The 19,077-nt window shown below is 48.4% G+C and overlaps 1 protein-coding gene across 1 annotated transcript in view; it reads left to right on the top strand.

Moving 5' to 3' along the window:
- Positions 1-17,591, top strand: part of sfswap (splicing factor SWAP) — a 44,205-nt gene extending 26,614 nt beyond the window's left edge. Inside the window, exons 12-15 of the mRNA XM_076979570.1 lie at positions 2,315-2,525; positions 5,131-5,304; positions 6,605-6,677; positions 16,842-17,591. Of these exons, the coding sequence (XP_076835685.1) occupies positions 2,315-2,525; positions 5,131-5,304; positions 6,605-6,677; positions 16,842-16,907 (524 nt within the window). The 3' untranslated portion in view covers positions 16,908-17,591. The remainder of the gene's footprint in view (positions 1-2,314; positions 2,526-5,130; positions 5,305-6,604; positions 6,678-16,841) is intronic.
- Positions 17,592-19,077: the final 1,486 nt, after the last annotated feature.

Raw genomic sequence — 19,077 nt, 5'->3', positions numbered from 1 at the left:
CCATTTCTCTCACTCACTCACTCACTCACTCACACACGCACACACACACACACACACACACACACACACACACACCCTCTCGCTGACACACTCAGGCCTTTGTAGGCAATTATATATCTGCAAAGTGCAAACCAGCCGTAATCATGGGATGTGAATGATTAAGGGGAGCGAGTCAGATGAACTTGTACAGTGAAGCATGGCGAGACCAGAGTAGCTTCCCCTAATACCAGATTAGGTGTGTTGTGAATCTGGCTTTCAGGGGGTTTTGTTCATAGGAAAAGCTTTTTCTCTGTATGCCTGAGATGAAACCTGTGTTCGTCTCCTTCAGGAAATGCTTCTTAGGATACTAATCTGGTAAAGGCGAGACTCTTGGGCATGCCAAAGACCGTGGCTTAGCTTTACAAGTGTTAACCACTCCTGCAGAGTTTGGGGGGTGGGGACCCCCATCCCTTAACACCATCATATTCCAATACACTGTAAGTGTAGGGCTTCAGCTTTCGTAATCCAGAGGTGTCAATTCCAGGTCCAGAAAGTAAAAGTCCTCACCAGGATTTTGCTCAAGCTTGCTAGATTTTCTAATTAGTGCAATCCAGGTAAAATTAGTGGAATCAACACAATCCAGGAAGCCTGAGCAAAATCCTGGTGGGGACTTTTACTTTCTGAACCTGGAATTGACACCTCTGTGGTAATCTGACGACACTGGGTCTAGTCAGAAAAACCTTTTGCCTTGACCATGTTAAGGGCCTGGAGCTCTGAGCTCTGACGCCTCCAGCAGGTCTGGACATCCAGTGCAGTCAAATACAGATTTATTTATCGTACAACAGCCTTTGTCACGAAGCGACTTTACAGATGTCCAAGACCCCAGTGAGCAAGTCAAAGTCAACTGTGGCGTAGAAAATGTGCGTAAGAGCAGAAGGAAGAACCCTGGAGAGAAACCGAGCTGAAACCCATCCTGCTCTGGTGTGAAATAGCTACATCCTCCCAACTGACCCCGCCTCATCTGCATTGGCTCCACCCCCAAGCACAGCCTAGTGCCCAAAGCGGGCATTGGCAGGTCGGCTCAGTCTCGCCACACTACATGTGGGTCGCCAGTGTCCCCACATCCGTGACCAGGCTGGGTTATTACTGCTGCATGCTGGGAGTCTCCAGCTCACCATGTGACCCGCTCAGGTCGTGCCCCATTGGTCGTGTGTGCCAGAAAAAGGTCTGGGATGAGAATGGAAGTGTTTACGAAACCACTAGTTATGGTTCGCTCAGCCCAGAAGCTACATATGTGAATATGAGGTCAAGGGGTCAGCTTTTTTGAATACCGTTTCTGGTTATTTCCAAATGCAGTATGGCTTCAAGACACAGAAGTGTTTGGCATTTAAAGGTGCTCCTTTTCCGCCCTGCTTGATTCACACACATTTCTTATTGCTGGCTTCTTGCTGTCCTGTTGTTTCAGAGCTCGCAATGACTGTGATTGCTTAGATTTTGAATTCCCCACTAGTGTTGTTGGCTGTGTGTGAGATTTCCTCCATGTGGGTGTTCAGTCGATCGCCTGTTGCCCACAAATGTTCTCTTGTTGCCGTACGACTTCTGTGGGGAAAATACGAGATTGCCTTCCCCAAGTTTAATGAGGGTCATTTCAAACCGCGGGTGCCCTTGAAACGTGCAGTGTGGAAAGAAAGACTCGGGTGCCATTAGAAAGTTCATTATTATTATTATTATTATTATCATTATGGGGTCTGGAGGAGTATCTGTAAATCGGGGCCCTTCTGTGGGGCCCTCAGTCTTAGCCGGGCTCCCCACAACACAGGGGTCATATTCCCCACTATATCTCCTGCCTGTACTAAAACGATGTGATGCGGCCATCCCATTACGGTGTTAACATAGTGTTTCTGACTGACGGGAAAACCGTTTGGTCACCGACAACGTTGAGATTGTTGCTCAAGTGGGTTGAGTGTTGCACCAGTGTGGCTATGAAGCGCCGTGCAGACTTAGATGATCGCAGCATCCAACGGTGGGCGGAGTTACAAGCGTTGGCTTGAGGCGTGTAGGCGCTTATGTAGAGGTACGGTAGGCAGCGGAGATTTACATCTTTAACACGCTGTTTTGAGCCACGCCCTGTGATCCATCTCACTCAAGGTTGGCTAATGTATTTCTTTTCTCTCCTTTCAAACGTTGGTTTTAAATTAAGACAAAGAGTAAGGAGAATGAGAAACACTGCGTCAGGACGAGGCGAAGAATTAATTATCCTTAACGAAGGTCCGCCCGAACGAGGGCGATAAACTGCAATGTTTGTGACCGGCCACAGACGGCCCCGAGGCGTAAGCGGTGGGATTTGTGGTGGTGCTGGGTGGGTTTGTGATCCTGTGCGTGTCCCCCTCCCCCCCCAGGTCCCGTTCACGCTCCCCCGGCCGGAGAGAGCGTCACGCGCGCTCCACGGACCGACGACGAGAGGAACGAGACCGCTACGCTCCCGCCTCCCGTCGCCTTGGCAACAGCCCAGGCCTTGGCAGAAAGCGCTCGAGGTCCAGATCCAGGTAATTTTATGTTTGTTGGTAACTCGGATACTGGAAAGGAAAAAGCAGATATCCTTTACCGGTCCTGTAGGGGGTATCTGAGTAATACATGTGCTCGCTTATGTGTAATAGAGCAATCAGAAAAGTAGTTCTTAATCACCCAGGCTCTCCAATTAACACGGACATGAAGTGGGTGCACGTGTTTGGCTGAACGTCTGTGAACTATCACAGCACTCTGGTGCTGCACACCAAACAGGGTATTTTATTCTGTTCTTTACTGGAGGGGAAAAAAAGCGTAAGAATAATCGCCTCTCCTCTAAGCCTTCACAGCACTGAAAGCTGCTCTGCTGATTTCCTTGTACACACACGGCAGAAATGTGGGTTTCACTCGCCTCCTGGGAGACTCTGAATCTGCAAGCATCACGCTCCTTTATCAGAGCATGAACGCACGCCGTTTTAGTGGATGCTGACCGCAGGGCTGATAACACTTCCCCGTTTGTGAATACCAAAGCCAAGCCGCTGTCGTTATAAACACGCCTGCCACGACGGGGCTGCGTCTCCCCAGCCCAGACGCACTCCGCTCGGCCCTTTTCATCCAGCCTGATCCTCGCTGCTCGGAGGGGAAGAGGAGCGATATCTCCTGATGCTTCCTAATGATGCCGTCAGTTCGGCGTTCGCCCATCTGTGTCCTGATTCGCTATTGACACGAAAGCGGTTTTAGGCTCCAGCAGGGAGCGTGTAGCGTTTGCGCTAACGTTACTGTTGCAGCCCTGGGTGGATGTGTGTGTGAACCCGGATGGATGTGTGTGTGAACCCGGGTGGATGTGTGTGTGAACCCTCACAGCACAGCACCATCCAGTTCCATCTGCAGAAAGACGGGGACAGCTGGCGATCTTGGGAACGGGCCTGTTTGGAAAGTCGGATCTGTGTGTGTGTGTGTGTGTGTGTGTGTGTGTGTGTGTGTGTGTTGAGGACCAGGATAAGCAGGAATGGTGAAGGCAGTGCTTCGGCGCCTCCATTTACATACCCACAGTGCACTAGCCCCGCCCATCTACATGCCTCCGGCCCGGCTGCCTAGCAGCTGTCACCGTGGAGACGCTCACTTGGAATCAGGACCACGAGGATGGTGAAACCTGTTGACAGCGTGCGAGAGGATGATGCCGAGCTCCTGCGCCGATCAGTCCGCCGCCCCTGGGCGTGCGCCTCCCTTCGCAAAGCCTCCTGGGACGCGGCCCACGCGGGTCTCCTCCCCCGCGCCAGGTCGTTTGTCCCTCGCTGATGAGATGAAAACAGATTCAGCGGCTCTAATGCCGGCTGTGCTGCCCGCGTGTGCTGAAGTGGAGCCCGGCCCGTTAAGCCTCATTAACCGCATTGCCACCGTAGGAATGGAGCCCCGCCGAGCTCCGGACCCGGCGCTGTCCACACACACACACACCCACCTGTGGCTTCAATCGCTGCTTCGCCCTTTCGGGGAGCGATTAGTCCTCCTGGCGTTTCCTCAGCAGAGTCACACTGGTAAAGGAGTTATTTTGGACGGTGGGATTAAGTGGGTGCTGTTTACACACTGAGCCTCCTCTGCCTTTTGGACCAAAATCACTTGTTGGGCAGAAATAGCATGTGGTATTAGAAGCTTGTTGTTGGAGAGACTTCACAGCTTGGCCAAAGTGTCACGGATTAATCCAGTACACACTTATAGCATTCTGTTCCCCCCCACCTTTCCAAAAGACCTCTGTCCTTTCTCCGGGTAATTACATATCACAATATACCGATGGCTCGACATCTCTGACTGGACCAAGGAGATCATGAGACAGGACCTAGATGATTAAACGAGACACGTCCATCTGGCCTCAACCCCAGAACACGAAAGGTCTCTCTGCTCCATGATGGCGTCCGCCACGCAGACGTGTGTCTCAGTGCTGACTGCGCGGTGCTCGCCGTGCCTGTCGCACGTCTCACTCTGCCTCTGTTGTGGCTGACCCAGAGGCCCCGGGGCCCCGGGGGCGTCTCCCCACCAGAGGAGAGGAGTGGTGGACCAGCTCTTCACGCGTCCCTTTGTGCCCGAGTGCTGCCAGGATCCTGCGTCAATAACCATCAGGTCTCTTGTACCGAGTCATGACTGCAAGAAAAAACACACACACAAAAAAAAGTGTTTTAGGTGAAGGTGAAGGTACTATTGCTCAGCGCAAGAATAAAAGAAAATGCCCAAGAGTTGTAGGAGCCGTATCTCAGCCTGGATTGAAGCCTCTCCACCACCAGCCTTGGGTGTTAAGACTCAACAAGACTCAACATCCACGGGCCGAGGTGGATAGGTTTACTTCTCATTAAACAATACTGTGATAACAGATGGGACCTACATGTCTTCATACCCGACACCGTGAGATCAGATAGGTTTACCAGCTTTAGCAGTGTTCTTTGAGGGGAGGAAGGGCATCTGAACGCTGCCGTCAACTTTTGGCTCGTTACGTTTTGAACAAGGGCACTTAACAATAGCATGACAAAAATCCTTCAACCCACAGCATGCGTCACCCGAGTGTCGTACCTTCTTACGGATGTCATGTTTGATGAGTCAACCTGTGGTTCTATTTTTCGCCCGTCCTTTTCCTTATAATACCTTTGTGTCATCCAGGTCGCCCCGTGAAAAGAGGAAGAGGAAGACCTCGAGATCACAGCATCAGTCAAAAGCCTTGTCCTCTTCGCCTCCTGCCTCACCTGAAAGGGGTGGAGCATATGCCAAAGTCTCCGCCCTCACTGCCAGCTCCTCCCCAACTACTAGCCCCACCTCCAGCCTAAGCAGGTCCAGGTAAGGTCCACCTTAGTTTCGTCACATTCTAATTTCTGTCTGTAAAACTCTCATCACTGGCTTTATTAGACGTGACTTTAAGGCGTTGAGCACCTGTCTTAAAGGTGAACACCTGTCTGTGCATTTTATAGGTGTACAACTACAGACTTTCTACAGACGTTTGCGTGAAGAGTTTGTCGGCTATTCTATACTGTTTGTCACTGCACAGTTTCTGACTACAGGTTCACTACTTGGGATATTTTGTGGCTGGAGGACCCTGAGATACCAACACTCATACGGTAGTGTGTTGATGTTGGTATGAGTGTATCAGAGCTCACAACCATGCTGGATGGTTTGTGTCTGTGCCACTGATGGGTTAAGAGTAATTCATCAGCGGAGTGTATCCATCCCGCCACTGTGGCCTCAAACTAACCGTGAATGAGGAGTTAAAGACTGTTAATCCAGACCACATCTGGTAACTATGACCTCCCACTGTACATCTGTACGGCAATAACATAACTTTTCTAATAAAGAGGTTCGGTGGCCGCGTGTGTTTAAGCACATGCTGATATAAATGTCAGTTTGAAGGCTCGGTGAAAGACCAGAAGTTAGCTCTGGAGACCTGAGTGTATAGTGCAATACTTCTCACACTATGTGCGTTTGTTTTTCCTTCTGCGCATCTCTCGAGCTCTCGCCCCCAGTAGATATCCATCTCGCCGTGTTCTTGGTGGATCTCGGAGCATCATAACAAAGAGCGCTCTCGCCGCCTCGTACTTCTAAGATTAGCGTCAGGTTTTCCGCGATGTGGCAACCAGACTAATGACCTCCTGATTGAAGCGTGACGGGTTTGCGCGTGCCGAATGGCGTGCGGCGTCTGTCGGACGCGTTTGGACAGATCTCACCGAGGCAGGCAGCGGGCGAACGCACCCCAGCGCTGCTTGTTTCATACACATCACATTTTTTTTTCTTTTTTCTCGGATTCTCTCAAAGCCACGGAAAGGGCGGGAAAGTGAGAGTATTCTCTCAGAGTTCTCTCTCAAAGCACCCAACCTTTGGGGCGTTTTTTTTTCCCGTCTTTCTTTCTTTTTGTTTTATTTATGCCCTTATCACGTCTTGTTGGGGGGATGGATAAATATTTCATTGCCGTTCTTTGGTCCTCCGGTTTCTGGTCCGAGATCTGGACTTCCTCGTGTCCTTGCGCCTTTAAATACACACTAGCAGCCCCAAATGCTGCATGAGAAACGACTGCGTGGTGATGCATAACAATGTCTCTCTTTCTCTCTCCTGCTTTTTCTCTCTCTCTCTCTGTCTTTCTTTTCAGGGATAGTTCACAGGAGAAAGACAAGCCTGTCTCTTCCACCATCATTTCTTCAGTGCAATCCAAAATTACTCAGGTACGCCGCCAAAATGTGCCAAACGTCTCCGTTTGTGCGGGAAATGTGCGATGTAAAACTGCAAAGTGGCGATATAGATCACACGTGCCCGTTCGGCTGGCGACGTCTTAAACACTGCTGCGTTTAATTTACGGTGGCTTACACAGCATCACTCTGCCCCTCTCTAGTGAAACTGGAAGAATTAGGCAGTGGTGATACACAAATGACTGTCTCGACCGTGTGTGTGTGTGTGTGTCTGTGTGTGTGTGTGTGTGTGTCTGTGTGTGTGTGACTTTTTAAGGAAGAGAAAACAAGTGTTCTAGCAGGATGCTACAGTTCAGTTGTCACTCTCGACAGCTCTGCTGGTCTCTGCCATCTTCTGTTAACGAAATGCTCTGTGTGTGTGTGTGTGTGTGTGTGTGTGTGTGTGTGTGTGTGTGTGTGTGTGTGTGTGTGTGTGTGTGTGTGTGTGTGAATACCCTCCTCTCTTCCCCTGCCACAATGCTAATGTAAGGAGTGGTTGACAACTGAAAACCAAATGCAGAAAGGAAGTGAAGAAAGACAGAACGAGTGTGCACGCCCACCTAACACACACCATTGATGCGGTGTTTGCGTTCGTAAGCGGGCTCTCCCCACTGGTTACACCTCCAGTTCATCTCTTACATGAAGGGAGTGTACTAAGTGAACTAAGTGTACTAACGATTTCTTAATCCAGCCTGAAGCAATATTGCATAGAATGGAAACTTCTCATTAAACCCAACAGCTGCTGCAGAAACAGGCTGGAGACTTCAGAGAAGGCAGCTTGATAAGTGTGCACTTGTATTGATAAGTGTGCACTTGTATTGATAAGTGTGCACTTGTATTGATAAGTGTGCACTTGTATTGATAAGTGTGCACTTGTATTGATTAGTGTGCACTTGTATTGATAAGTGTGCACTTGTATTGATAAGTGTGCACTTGGTGAGCGTCTCCGTTCCTTCAGCTCCAGAAAGTACCATGATCCAGTATCATTGCTTAGCTCACCTCTGCTACACCTACAGCGATTTCAACCCATTTGGGCAACACGGTGGCTCGGTGGTCAGCACGCTTGCCTCTCAGCACTGGGGTCTTGGGTTCAAGTCCCTATCTGACTGGAGTTTCCATGTTCTCCCCGTGTCTGCGTGGGTTTCCTCTGGGGTCTCCGGTTTCCTCCCACAGTCCAAAGACATGGAGGTGAGCAGGGTACCCGCGGGTCCTTAAAAAGTCTTAAAATGTCTGGAATTTTATGAGGGGAGGCATTAAATTATTATAAGTGTGTGTTGTTCAGTTGTTCTGGCGCGACGTGAACTTTGCCGAATCTAGCGCTAATGCAGAAAATAACCGCTCCAGGGTCCTAGTGCTAGATTCCTAGCGTTGGAGTATACGGCCTCAACAACGTCAACAATTTTCGTTCGCCAAACCCCCCCCGTCAACGATGTGGAACACACCTGCATCCCCGGTAATAGTATTATTTTTTCTTGTGAGAGGTATTAAAAAGGTCTTAAAAGTCATTGAATTTGAGATTTAAAAATGTGCAGATACCCTGGGTGAGGTTAACTGGCAGTCCCTGACACATTCTCCCTAAGTGTGTGTCTGTGTGTCAATAAAAAACAGTTGTCTGAGTGTCTGTGCATGAATGTGTGTGTGCTTGTCACTTTGGTTTGTGCTTGGGTCTGTCCTCTCTCCCCTTCCTGTACCCAATTCAGTCCCCCAGGGGACTGTAGAGAGTACGCTGTGCGCAATTGGCTGCCGCTTCTCGCCGGTGTGTGATTGGTCGTGTAAGACCAGCGTTGAAGTTGTAAAGCGACCTTGGGTATCTTGAAAAGCACTATATAACTTGAACATTCATTCATTCATTCATTTGTCAAACTGGGGCTTTTCCAATAAGCGAGAGCACGAGAACACAGCAACAGGGGAGCCAGCACGCTGGGGGGGGGTTGATGAAGAGCTGTATGGCCACTGACGTGCTGCTCCCACATCATTACCTGCCTTCGACTCTCCCTGACGTTCAAAGGGTGATTGGAATGATTCATCTGGGCTTCTTCTACATGGGTGGCATGGAGCGTGGGTGGGTGACTGATGGCTTGATGACGTGCACTTTATGAGGGAGAATGGAGCAAGTTCCAGAAGATTATGAATTTATCGTTGGTTTGCAGTGCAGGCCAGAGGGAGTAAAAGACGGAGTGAGTGAGACGGAGTGAGAGAGTCTGGGTGGTGTTTGAGGTGAGCTCAACGACTACACCTCCTCTCTCTGCCTCCTGAGCTGCATGACTAGGTCATAACGCATGACGCCAAGGGTGAAAAAGTTTCGGGATGGGGGGATGAAATTGCCATGGGATAATTCCACTGGCTAAGGATCGAGCTGCGGATTAAAGATGGAGAGAGGGGATTTCTCAAAGCAAAGCACATTTCCAAGATCCGTGACTAACTTATCGGCGAGCGCCGTACTTGCAAATCGCGGGCAAATCAGGCAGTTTGACTGGTGAGAGCGTCAGTATAGCGGGTAACACCTCGTATGTCTCCTGCTGGAGGAGGCCAGTGTTTCAGGGGAGCCGCTAAAGTTGTTCGTCCGTCAAGAAATTGGTTTACAAACAGCTACACCTCTGGGTCCTCTGGCCATCGTGAGATCAGATGGTGGCCAGCTGGGCTTTTGTAATCCAGTGTTGATCACGGAGGAGGTTTCTTCCACGCGTCAGGGTAATCTGCTCGGGTCAGTCTCAATGGCTGACTGTGGCGTGAGGATCCTTTTATCCGCTGCTAAGTGCTGCCATGCTAATGTGGGATTAGCGTTCTCTGATCAGCGCTCTCCACCACCAGCCTTGGGCTTTGGCTCCATCACCATCTCTCTGATGCTCTTCCCTCCCCTTCTCTCTCTCTCTCTCTCTCTCTCTCTCCCCTCCATTTCCTCTTTCTCTGTCACTTTGCTACCAGCGCTTTTGCTTCTGTAGGGGCTTCTCTGAGAAGACTTTTTGTGTTTTTATTTATTTATTTATTTTCATCAGCTAACCACATAAATTTCAGGCAATTTGAGGGGGGAAAAAAACTCGGACCCTAGAGTTTTGTGCAGGAAAACACCTCACATAACCACCTCATCTTGTGTTGCTGTATGTTGTTTACTGCTAGGGGTTGTTGTTCTCTTCACTAATTCACACATTCTCTCTCTGGTTTAGTTGTGTGCGTCTCCCCTCTTGGTGCTGTCTGTCTTTAATGTCTCCTTCTCACTACGCCGCTCCTCCAAAGAGTTCTGTTACTGCAGCTCTTTCTTCTATTTATACGTTTCCCCATTTTTTCTCTTCTTTCCTCTTTCCTTTATCTCCGTCTTATGCTTTTGTCTGGTTTCATAAACTAGGTTGAATATTATTGTTTCCAGGCCAGGCCGGTTGGGGGGGGGGGGGGGTGTTTCTCCTACTTGGCACATTTTTCTCTGTTGTATTTTGTACATTTCTCTCCTGCTGTAACAGCACAGCCAACTCAGGAATAGCGCTTGCTGATGAGGTAATCGTTGAATCGGGCCTGTTGGAGCACAGCGTGCGGAGCTGTGCTCCACGCAATTGAGTGTTTTCCTTCTCCAACACACCTCATCAACTCTAGAGCAGCTGTTTAATTGGTTCACCAATTGGACCAGGTGGGCGTCTTGGAGCAGGAAGCCGGTGAGGGATGTCAGTGGTGTGCGACCCGGACTAGAAAATGCAGGAGCACCTTCATTGCTGCCCAATTTGCTAGTTGGTCCTATTTCAGCGGACCACACTGCAAGGTAGTCGAGCCTCTCCTGGACGACACCGAAGAACCGTTCGCATCGGCATCCTCTTACGGGGGAGATTGGCACCGCCCGTAAAGCTCCCTTTAAGAATATAAACGGGCTGGCATCAAGACGCTTTATTGCATAAAGCACATAAGGAGGATCATCCTTCCTCTGTCTGCTTAAGGGATTCGGAGGGATTCTCCACCAGAGGAACCGTCCCGCAGCTGGGAGACGTATCTGGTCTGCCATCACATTACTGGTCTTCTCCCAGCAGCTCGGCCCCCTCTCCAGCTCTTTAATGGTGCTGCTCCGGCAAGGGTAGAACCATCTCTGAGATGAGATGTTCTGGAGCCAAATGAGAACATCACCACAACATTTGGTTTTACCTGGGGCCAATGGACCCAACGATGTTGTTTTTCTCTCACATGGCCTTAGTGCGTTAATATATTTCCTCAGCTGCTTTGGGTGTTCATATGCTTTTCAGTGCGTCATAAACCGCCATGTCCACCGCTTCCTGCTGAAGGTCCATTTGTTGCTCTGAAGTACTCTTTTTTAAGCATGACCAACATGTAGCCCTGAAAACTTTGATAGAAATAGCAGTTGGATCTCTGTCTAAACTGTTATAAAAGGCGTCGAATGACAGCAGGAAAGTTGTTCACCTTTGCACCGACTGACTGAATGCGGCTGACATGACCGTTGAGTTTTTGAAAGGTTGACAAGCTTCCCCTTCGCAAAACCCTCTCGCTGAAGCTCTTGACAGACAAACTGAAAAACAAATATACATTTTCCAACAGGGCTTCTGGAGTCACCTGGCAGGTAGTCGGAGCGCAAGGTTTAGGGCATTTACATCACACTGCACACTAATGGCCTCAGGTGTTTCTCCTGGTGACGAGCTTGGTAAGAACTTATCTTCGCTGCTGCTCCATCACTGCATCTCGGCTGCCTTGTGCATTTCAGGTGCCTTGATCTCCAGAAAGATCTCCCCAGCAGCCTTTTTTGAGCAGCTTGCTATCGTCCCATTGTGAAGCCTGGGTGTATCATTGTGTTTGCAGGAATGGGTCAGACCAGCGTACCAACTGCATACATTTGAGAATAATAATAATAATAATAATAATAAATTTTATTTGTTTGGCGCCTTTCATGGCACTCAAGGTCACCTTACAAAATTGAAACAAAATTAAAACATACAATAAATATAAAATTCTAACACAACAACAGAGATAAAATTACATTTGTTAAAGTGAAAAAGCCAGTTTGAACAGATGAGTTTTAAGAGCAGTTTTGAATTCTGAAATAGAGTGCAATGTTCGTATGTGTGTGGGGAGTGTGTTCCAAAGCTTTGGAGCAACATGGGAAAAAGCCCTTGCGCCCATTGTGCGGAGATTAGCAGTTGGTTCTACCAGGAATCCTGCAGAAGAGGAGCGCAGAGTGCGGGAGGGAGTGTAAAACTGAAGGAGATCTGTAAAATAGTCAGGTGCCAGGTTGTGAAGTGCCTTAAATGTCAGTAACACAATTTTAAAACTGATCCGTTGTGATACTGGGAGCCAGTGTAACTGGATAAGCAGGGGTGTGACGTGCTCGGTGGACTTGGTGCGTGTAATTATCCGTGCTGCTGAATTCTGTATAAGCTGAAGTCTTTGGATGAGTTTATTTGGAAGGCCTGGCAGTATTGCATTGCAGTAGTCGATCCGTGATGTAACTAATGTATTGACTAGTATTTCTGTAGAGTGTTGTGATAGGATGGGCCTTAATCTGGAGATGTTTCTCAAGTGGAAAAAAGCAATCCGGGAGGTATTGTTTATGTGAGTGGAAAAAGAGAGCGTGCTGTCCAAAATCACACCAAGATTTGTAACATGAGTGGAAACAGGTACAACATCCTCAGCAATGGAAAGTGAACTAATGGTATTTTTTGCGAGTGAAGCTTTGGATCCAATAAGAAGTATCTCGGTTTTCTTACTATTAAGTTTCAAGTAATTTTTTGTCATCCATGTGTGCACATCACGGAGACAGGCAAGCAGATTATTTGGGAGAGTAGTGGAATTAGGATTAGTGGATACATAAAGCTGTGTATCATCAGCGTAACAATGAAAATGAATGCCATAATGACGGAAAATATTGCCAAGTGGTAGAAGGTATATGTTAAACAGGAGCGGTCCCAATACTGAACCCTGTGGGACTCCACTACAGACTGTTGAGCAGTCTGACCTGTGGTTCTGGATCTGAACAAACTGTGTCCTGTTGGTAAGGTAGGAAGCAACCCATTTATAAACTGTACCTCTGACCCCAATGCTAGCCAGGCGATCCATGAGAAACCGATGAGATATGGTATCAAAGGCAGCAGTGAGGTCAAGGAGAATAAGCATAGAAAGTAAGCCAGAATCAGCTGCTCTCAGGAGGTCGTTGGTTACCTTGACTAATGCAGTTTCTGTACTGTGCTTACAACGGAACCCAGATTGGAACCTTTCAAAAAGATCATTTTTATGAAGGTAAAACTGGAGTTGAGCTGCAACTACCTTTTCAATGATTTTGGAGATGAATGGCAGATTTGAGATTGGTCGGTAGTTATTTAAGTCCGAGGGGTCTAAACCAGGTTTTTTGAGAGTAGGTCGGATTACTGCAACTTTCAGTGAAGGCGGAACTATACCAGTGATCAAGGAAGCGTGAATAATTCTAATTATGATGGAGATGATTGAAGGCAAACAAGCCTTTAGTAATGATGTGGGAATCGGGTCCAGACAACATGTCGATGTATTTGATTTGGAAATGAGTTCCAGTATATGACTTTCAGTAGGAAGACTAAAGTCACATAAAACAGATGGTGAGAACAGTTCTGTAATACTTGCTGACAGTAAGTTAGACTGTGCAGTCATTTCCGATGATATTTGTTCATGGATAGTAGAAATGGCCTTGATTTGGACTAACCTACTATGTCCCACGAAATGAAATGTCTTGTTTAAAGACACACATATATATATTTCCCTCTGTTGGATACCTCTCTTAAATTAGCTGTGTGAGTACATTTCCTTGGATAGACTGGGTTTGAAGCGGTTATGAGCCTTTTTCGGTGGCATTGTGCAGGGCGCTTTATTCAGGCTCTCTGAACACGTCTTCTAGGGTTCTTTTCTAGTTAGCATAGCACATAGAAGCTAAAGCTTCCTTATTCTGTCTCCAGTGATGTTCCATACCATCTATGAATGCAGTGTTTCTCTGAACTGAATGGTCCTAACTGTTCAAAGCCATCGAACCAGTTCTTTTGGGAAGCTGACCATTTTTCAACCTACTTTGGCCTCAGTTCTGCTGAAGTCTACTGAAATACAGGAACTAGTGCAGATACCTAGAAGTGCAAAATAAGTATAAGACAGCAAGAAGTGCAAGAACATACAATACTAGAAAATAAGTGCTAGTTTCAGCTAGTCAGTAGAAACAATGTTAGTAATCCATTCTCATAATCAGTGCTCAGTATTTTTAAAATATTCCACAAATTGATGAATCTTCAGTCTGCATTTGTAAACTGCAGGGACAAACTCTGTTGTCCATGACGTCTGGGAAGGCAGAATAGTCTTGATTCATGTCTTCAATGAGACTTCAAGCATGGTGTTTCTAGGGGAGCCGTATTCAGGGTTGGAAGTTCTCACGTTCACATGGGGCTTTGTCATCATGTAGGGAGGAGCTGCTCCTTTTTTGGACTTTGTAGGTGAGCAATGTGTGTTTAAATCTGATGTGGTTACTGGAAACCAGTGAAGGTGACATTGGAGCGACATGCATGAACTTCAGAAGACTGATGATGATGAAGCGTCCTTTTGCATTCTGGATCAGTGGTAGAGTTCTGGGTGGCTTCGTGTGAGAAGGGGCTGGATCCTTCATGTTACAAAGGGGAAATCTGCAAGACCGGGTCACGTTTGAACCACGAGCGGTTGGTTGAACCACGAGCGGTTGGTTGAACCACGAGCTGTTGGTTGAAACATGGTCGTGCAGTCTGCAAGGCCCCAGGTGCTGTTCTATTGAATCCTCCTCACCTGTCTATCTCTAAAGTCGATGTTGCCTCCTATCTGTGTAGTGTCTTGTTGTTGTTTTTTCATGTTCATTTGTTTAATTTAATTTAGATGAACATTGCGGTATGAATTTAATTGCCCATTACATTGCAACAAGTCATAACTCACAAGCAGTGTAATAATTATTGCTTAGATTACTGCACTGTTCACGGGATCCAGATATGCATTAATTCCTACTTGCTCCACTAATTGAGGGAATAAACTTGGACAAACTACAGTGTTGCAGCGCCGTCAGCTTTTGACACACAGACACACACTCTGCCGTCACTCTAATCCAGTGTTATGATTTCAGTCGCCAACCCCTTCAGACAAAAACAGCTGCTTTGTTTATTAGTACTCGACTGACTCTCTAGTCTTTCATCTTGACAGTCTAGATCACAGGTCATAATAAATACCACATTAAAGGTGTAATAAATCTAACCATAGTTTAGAATTTGCTTTAAAAAAAAAAACAAAAAGTTATTTCACCTAATGGGAAGGAAGGAGTCATCAATCATTTGAACAAGCCATATACTTTTATAAGCTCACCAAGCATGAGGTCTGCTAGCATTATGTCAGTTACATTGAGCTGTTTAGGCTGTGAGCACACGTCGTCTTCGATAATGGCGTCGGGTTTACGATGGCGTCGGTTTATGTGGTCACACTGTGGGAAGCGTGCGTGACCACACCGTTCTGCCTTTGTCCTTAGTGAAGAGAGCGTGTACGTCGAGGGTCCCGTGAGGGGACTTTTAAAGTGACAGGAATGTTAAAGTTTGATCGTTTTGGTGGATGTTACCTCAGCGGGGGGGGGGGGGGGGGGGGGGGGGGGGGGGGGGGGGGTTAGCGGCGGCTCGCTCGAGCGCTCTGAGACTTTAGGTGGAGGTTTTATCTGGTGCTGCTTCCGCGAGGAGAATGGGTCACATTTAAGGAGTTTTCAGGAGCAGGCGAGGGTGTAAGCCCTCAGCAGCAGGCCCACCACAGGCTGTATTATCAGAACGGAGAGCCCTGTGATGGGCGGGGCTACTGAGGGGCGGGGCTACATCAATTCACTGCCCTACGCTTGTTTCTCTGACTCTGTAGGAGCGCACTGCTCATGCACTGCCTGCTAATGCCGTTGTAGTGCAGCTGTTACTGCAGGACTGGGACTGTTTGCAGTGCACACCCTCCTTCCCCACTGCAGTGTGCACCAATGCATCTCTCTCCTGCCTCCCGTGTGTGTGTGTGTGTGTGTGTGTGTGTGTGTGAGAGAGAGCACGTGTGTGCGCCTGTGTTTTGCCTTTGCTTTACTCATTTATATGTTTTATGATCCTTTCTGCTGGGCCTTTATTGGAGTTTTGTGGGTCGATGTCTCCGGCCGGCCAGTGTGCGTCAGCCGTGTGCAGCAGCTCTGCTCAGAGACGGTGACACGTCTCCTGTAGGCGGCTCACAGCTCCCTCACCGGGGCTGCGTGTCCGCCTCTCCCCCCGCTGTGATGTGTGGTCTCGAGGCTGGTGCAGAACAAACAGGTCCGGTGAGCGGGTCCGGTGAGCAGGGCCGTCAGCGGGCCGGGCCAGGTGCTGAAGGGTCCTCGCTCAGATGGGCAAGGGGATACATTAAGCTGTCAGTGCTGAAACATGACCCACATCGCGGCCTGAGTGAAGGAGATTGCGCAGTCGTAGGTGTGTGTGTGCGTGTGTGTGCGTGTGTGTGCGTGTGTGTGCGTGTGTGTGCGTGTGTGTGCGTGTGTGTGCGTGTGTGTGCGTGTGTGTGTGTGTGTGCGTGTGTGCGTGTGTGTGTGTGTGCGTGTGTGTGTGTGTGCGTGTGTGTGTGTGTGCGTGCGTGTGTGTGTGCGTGCGTGCGTGCGTGCGTGCGTGCGTGCGTGCGTGCGTGCGTGCGTGTGTGTGTGTGTGTGTGTGTGTGTGTGTGTGTACGTGGGGGGTGACATGGCCTGTCTCCAGGGCATTGCACATCAGTCACGACCCGGTAACACGACCTGTGTTCTAGCGTGCCAACTGTCCTTCTGTAATAATGATGCTGTGATGATTGTGTGTGTGTGTGTGTGTAAGGTGCTGCATACATGGGTCTAATGAGAGCAGAAGGCTTGGCCAGTGTGTGTGTGTGAGAGTTGGGCTGTGTGTGTGTGTGTGTGTGTGTGTGTGTGTGTGTGTGTGTGTGTGAGTTGGGCAGTGTGTGGCTGCTGGCCGCCGTCACGCTGCCCCCGAGGCTCGTGTCATTACATGGATTACCATCCCACATCCAGCACACAGCAAATCTGCAGTTTGAATGGCACTCATGTGTCTGCATGGACTGCGTGTGTGTGTGTGTGTGTGTGTGTGTGTGTGTGTGTGTCTGCGCTTTTATCTGCTCTCTTACACCTCGTCACACATCTCTTCACTTCTCTCCCCTCTCCTACAGGACCTCATGGCTAAAGTCCGAGCGATGCTGGCAGCGTCCAAGACCCTGCAAGCAAACCCCACCTAAGGGAGGAGAGACGGTGGAGAGGCCAACACCGCCCTACCGGGCCCCACCGGCCCCCGCCTGCCCCGCGGGACGCTGTGGAACGTCCTGGAGCTCGCGTGGCGCCCCTCTGAGCGAGCTTTTATCCCTTTGTGTTTGCTATTTTGGATCTTATGTTACGGATGTGTTTTATTTTGTGAACCGGAGCAGTATCCGTGGACCGGGCTTAGCCACACGGTTCCTCCTCAGCGAGCGTATGACACACCAGGACATGCAGAAACCCCATTTGGCTCCTGTTTCTCTCCCCTCCCCCTCCATTTTCTTCCGGAAGGCGCCACAATAACAAAATATGAAAAACAGACAATAATTTACATTTTCTGCATTCTGCAAAAACCAATTCAAATTTCCGTCTAAATTGATGACCAAGCTCCCTCTAGTATGACAGTGACTGGGTTGCTCTGGAGGCCGTTACACCCTTCTGTGAAGGATAATGTTTATTCTGTCTTTAAATGGAAAAGGAAATCTCTCTTTGCCTCTCAGCTCAGTCTGCGGCCTCCTGCCTGCTCTCTTCCGTCGGCCTGCTCTCGCTTCTCGTCTCTTATTTACTTTTAAATGATGTGGCCTTCACCTGCTGCGTTCGTCCTTTGTTACTCCGGGTTACTTTGCATCTGCTTTGTAAAAGACCGTCAATAAAAGACAAATCCAGAACTGTTGCGTGTCCTGATTCCTCCACTGTCTGTGTGTGCGTGTCTGCTTATGACCTCATTTCCTGCAGCTGTGAGCTCTGACTTCGAGCCTGCACCGTCATCACGTGCCACTCCAGCCCTCTTCCCTCTTTCGGGTCGTCCTCCAGGCATGAGCACCGTGAGTGGAAGCCGGACAGCTGCGGGACTTGGACGGGTATCCAGGGTCCCGCTCCTCGTGAGCCGGCGATCCGCGGGACTCCCAGGAGCCTTGAGCACTCTGGGGGTGCACGTCACACCCGCACCACACGCCTTTTGTAATCCACTCTCTTTTGACAGTTTTCCTGCATTGCCTTATAGAGTTTTTTTCTTCTATACTCTGGAGACGAGGAAATCGCTTGATCCTAGTGCGGTTTGGCTACGGAAAGTCATTGGACTGCAAAAACTTAAATAAATTGCTGCAAGCCTACAATAAGTGAACAAGTAATTTTGCTGGAAGCAAATAAAGTTTATGGTCCATCTGGTTTACTGAAAGAACAATGGTTCTTTGTGAAGAGCTGAGAGCTTTTGCACCATCACAATTTTTGTGCTGGTGGTCTTTTTTTTTTGTTGTTTTTTATTTTGTTTTCTGTTCCGTGATTCTAACAAGCTTATTTCTGTGTAGTCCCGAACCTCCACATGACTAACACTGGTCATTAACATTCTGAAGTGTCATTCATTTGCATCATAAAAAGTTCTCATTTGTGAATTGATATTATTTGTTCTGTATTTTGACATTTATATAATAACTATATTTTCTGTCAGCTGCAGTCCCAAAGAGAACCCATGCTTTTTAGCATTTCAAAAGGCAGTTGACAAATGCCGTGTGCATTATACTTTAACATCCAAATGTTGTTAATCCTCAAAACACATTTATTTACAAATAAATATTATTCACTTTAAATACATCTGTACACCTGCAACATGATGAAACAGGAATAGTGCATCGTATTTGTTGGGAAACTTGTTCAAGGGGAGAGTGGAGATTGCTGAATAGATCTGGAGACGAATTAAGTACTTAAGGGTGGAGTACTGTACTGGAGACGGGTGGAGGAGTATTTGAGGGTGGAGTACTGTACTGGAGACGGGTGGAGGAGTACTTGAGGGTAGAGTACTGTACTGGAGATGGATGGAGGAGTACTTGAGGGTGGAGTACTGTACTGGAGACGGGTGGAGGAGTACTTGAGGGTAAAGTACTGTACTGGAGACGGGTGGAGTACTTGAGGGTGGAGTACTGTACTGGAGACAGGTGGGGGAGTACTTGAAGGTGGAGTACTGTACTGGAGACGGTTGGAAGAATACTTAAGGATGGAGTACTGTACTGGAGACGGGTGGAGGAGTACATGAGGGTGGGGTACTGTACTGGAGCGTTGGAGGAGTACTTGAGGGTGGAGTACTGTACTGGAGACGGGTGGAGGAGTACTTGAGGGTGGAGTACTGTACTGGAGAGTGTTGGAGGAGTACTTGAGGTT

Source organism: Brachyhypopomus gauderio, chromosome 18 (assembly GCF_052324685.1).
Source record: "Brachyhypopomus gauderio isolate BG-103 chromosome 18, BGAUD_0.2, whole genome shotgun sequence".
Lineage (NCBI taxonomy): Eukaryota > Metazoa > Chordata > Actinopteri > Gymnotiformes > Hypopomidae > Brachyhypopomus > Brachyhypopomus gauderio.
The sequence above is the reverse complement of the archived record's forward strand: the minus strand, read 5'-3'. Positions and strand labels throughout refer to the sequence as shown.